Genomic DNA, 1,959 nt, shown 5'->3' with positions numbered 1-1,959 from the left:
TGTGTGTGTGTGTGTGTGTGTGTGTGTGTGTGGCGCTTATCAGCACCTTAATGAGAACCTGGCCAAGCTGACAGCCAAGTTTGAGAAAGCCACTGCAGACAAGCTGAAGTGCCAACAGGAAGCCGAGTCAACCGCACGCACCATTTCCCTGGCCAACCGCCTGGTGAGGGGGCAACAGCGGGGTCACGCACACACACACACACAAACTCACTCATTCCCACTTGCTCCTTCCCTCAGATAGATATACTGTAGATGGATACAAACTGGTATTCATAGACATTTTTACATATATATACAGTATATACTGTATATAAACAATGTGGGTGTGTGTATATATAATATAAAGCCACAAACTTGGCTTGTTTCTCTCTTTCCTAAATGCATGTGTACGGGTGAAAACCAATATGAATACATTTTTATGAAAAGATAAGGCATTTTGATCAAATTCTAAAGACCACACAGGTCTTCAGAGTCTCAGTCAAATCCAGACACACTGTGGGTAAGGGGGGTGTCACCCTCTCCGTTGGCTACAGATGCAAAAAGCACTCTGAATGAGTGAGAGGTTTCCTTCACTACCAGAGTAATACAATTGTAAACATATGATTTTAAGTTCAATATTCAGACATTTCACAATGTTTATCCTCAATAACTTTCACCGGTCTTCTTCACCATCTGTTGTGCAGTGCCGGGTAAAGCTTCAAACCTGAGATGAGATCATTATTGATTACAGCAACTCAAGAGTCAAAAAGCAAAAGAGAGAAGGGACTGATTGATAAAAATACAGTGGCTATATACACCTCTCACCTTTTTGCAGATATTTACATAATTGATAATTGCACAATGTAGTTGCAACCATAAATGTAATACACACATGGAAGAAAACTAAAATATATAAATATAATTGCACAGTTGTAGGTGGTGGTGAGACAACAACATTGTTACAGTATGCTATGTTTGTGTCAAAGAAATATTAAAATTAATGTAGGTACATGGGGAAAATATTATGTGATACAGGTTGTTTTCTAAGCAGCTTTCCTTACACATCAGACACAATTCCTAACAGAAGTATACACACATACCCAAAAACTATTTTTGTATCTGCTTATTTGTGCAGTTGTCGCTTTTTTAGGTGCGCATGTTTACACACACACACACACGCACACACACACACACGCACACACACGCACACACAGACAGAAATCCGACCACCACCTGCAGTGTGTAAATCACAACAAAAAGATTGTTGACATGGTTAGTATGATAATCTAAAGCACAAAGGTTAGTAACTGACTAAGTGTGCAGTGTCTCCGCCATGTACTGTACGCTGCAAAGTTCCAGTCTGTGTAAAGTTAGGAAGAGATGGGATATTAAGGTGAACTTTATTGATCCCTGAAGGGAAATAGGATCACTGCTGCAGTAAAGAGTAGAGGTGATAAAGAATATGAAAACCTCATGAAAATAGACTTGTTGTTCTGGAGATGTCCTGATATTATATATGATATATGTCAATGACAGCAGCCATGACTTCCTTTAGATCTGATTTGAGAGGAGGAATGGATAATGGAAAACCGCGTCCCTGTGTTTCAGGTGGGGGGTCTAGCATCAGAAAATGTGCGCTGGGCGGAGGCCATAGAAAACTTCAAGAAACAGGGAAGGACTCTGTGTGGGGACGTGCTCCTCATCACCGCCTTTATCTCCTACCTGGGCTACTTCACCAAACGCTACCGCCTCCAGCTCATGGACGACACCTGGAGGCCCTATTTCAGTCAGCTGGAGGTGGGGGCCTTGACCTTAGTCTACATCAGCCATGTTCCACTTTCAGGATCCTGAAGAATCCTGCAGCATGTCCCTCATTTTAGGCATTATGTCCATCCTCGTCCCCATCCTCTGCCTTTGTGTTTGCTTTCTAACCTCAATCCCCGTCCTCTGTCTCTGTGTTGGCGTTCTAACCTCCGTCCC

General features: G+C 42.4%; 1 protein-coding gene across 1 annotated transcript in view; it reads left to right on the top strand.

The window, feature by feature from the left end:
- Positions 1-1,959, top strand: part of LOC116705671 (dynein heavy chain 9, axonemal) — a 144,167-nt gene that overhangs the window by 103,370 nt on the left and 38,838 nt on the right. Inside the window, exons 59-60 of the mRNA XM_032542041.1 lie at positions 44-163; positions 1,588-1,776. Coding sequence (XP_032397932.1) covers positions 44-163; positions 1,588-1,776 — 309 coding nt within the window. The remainder of the gene's footprint in view (positions 1-43; positions 164-1,587; positions 1,777-1,959) is intronic.

The sequence above is a fragment of the Etheostoma spectabile genome, chromosome 17, assembly GCF_008692095.1.
Source record: "Etheostoma spectabile isolate EspeVRDwgs_2016 chromosome 17, UIUC_Espe_1.0, whole genome shotgun sequence".
NCBI classification, from domain to species: Eukaryota; Metazoa; Chordata; class Actinopteri; order Perciformes; family Percidae; genus Etheostoma; species Etheostoma spectabile.
The sequence above is the reverse complement of the archived record's forward strand: the minus strand, read 5'-3'. Positions and strand labels throughout refer to the sequence as shown.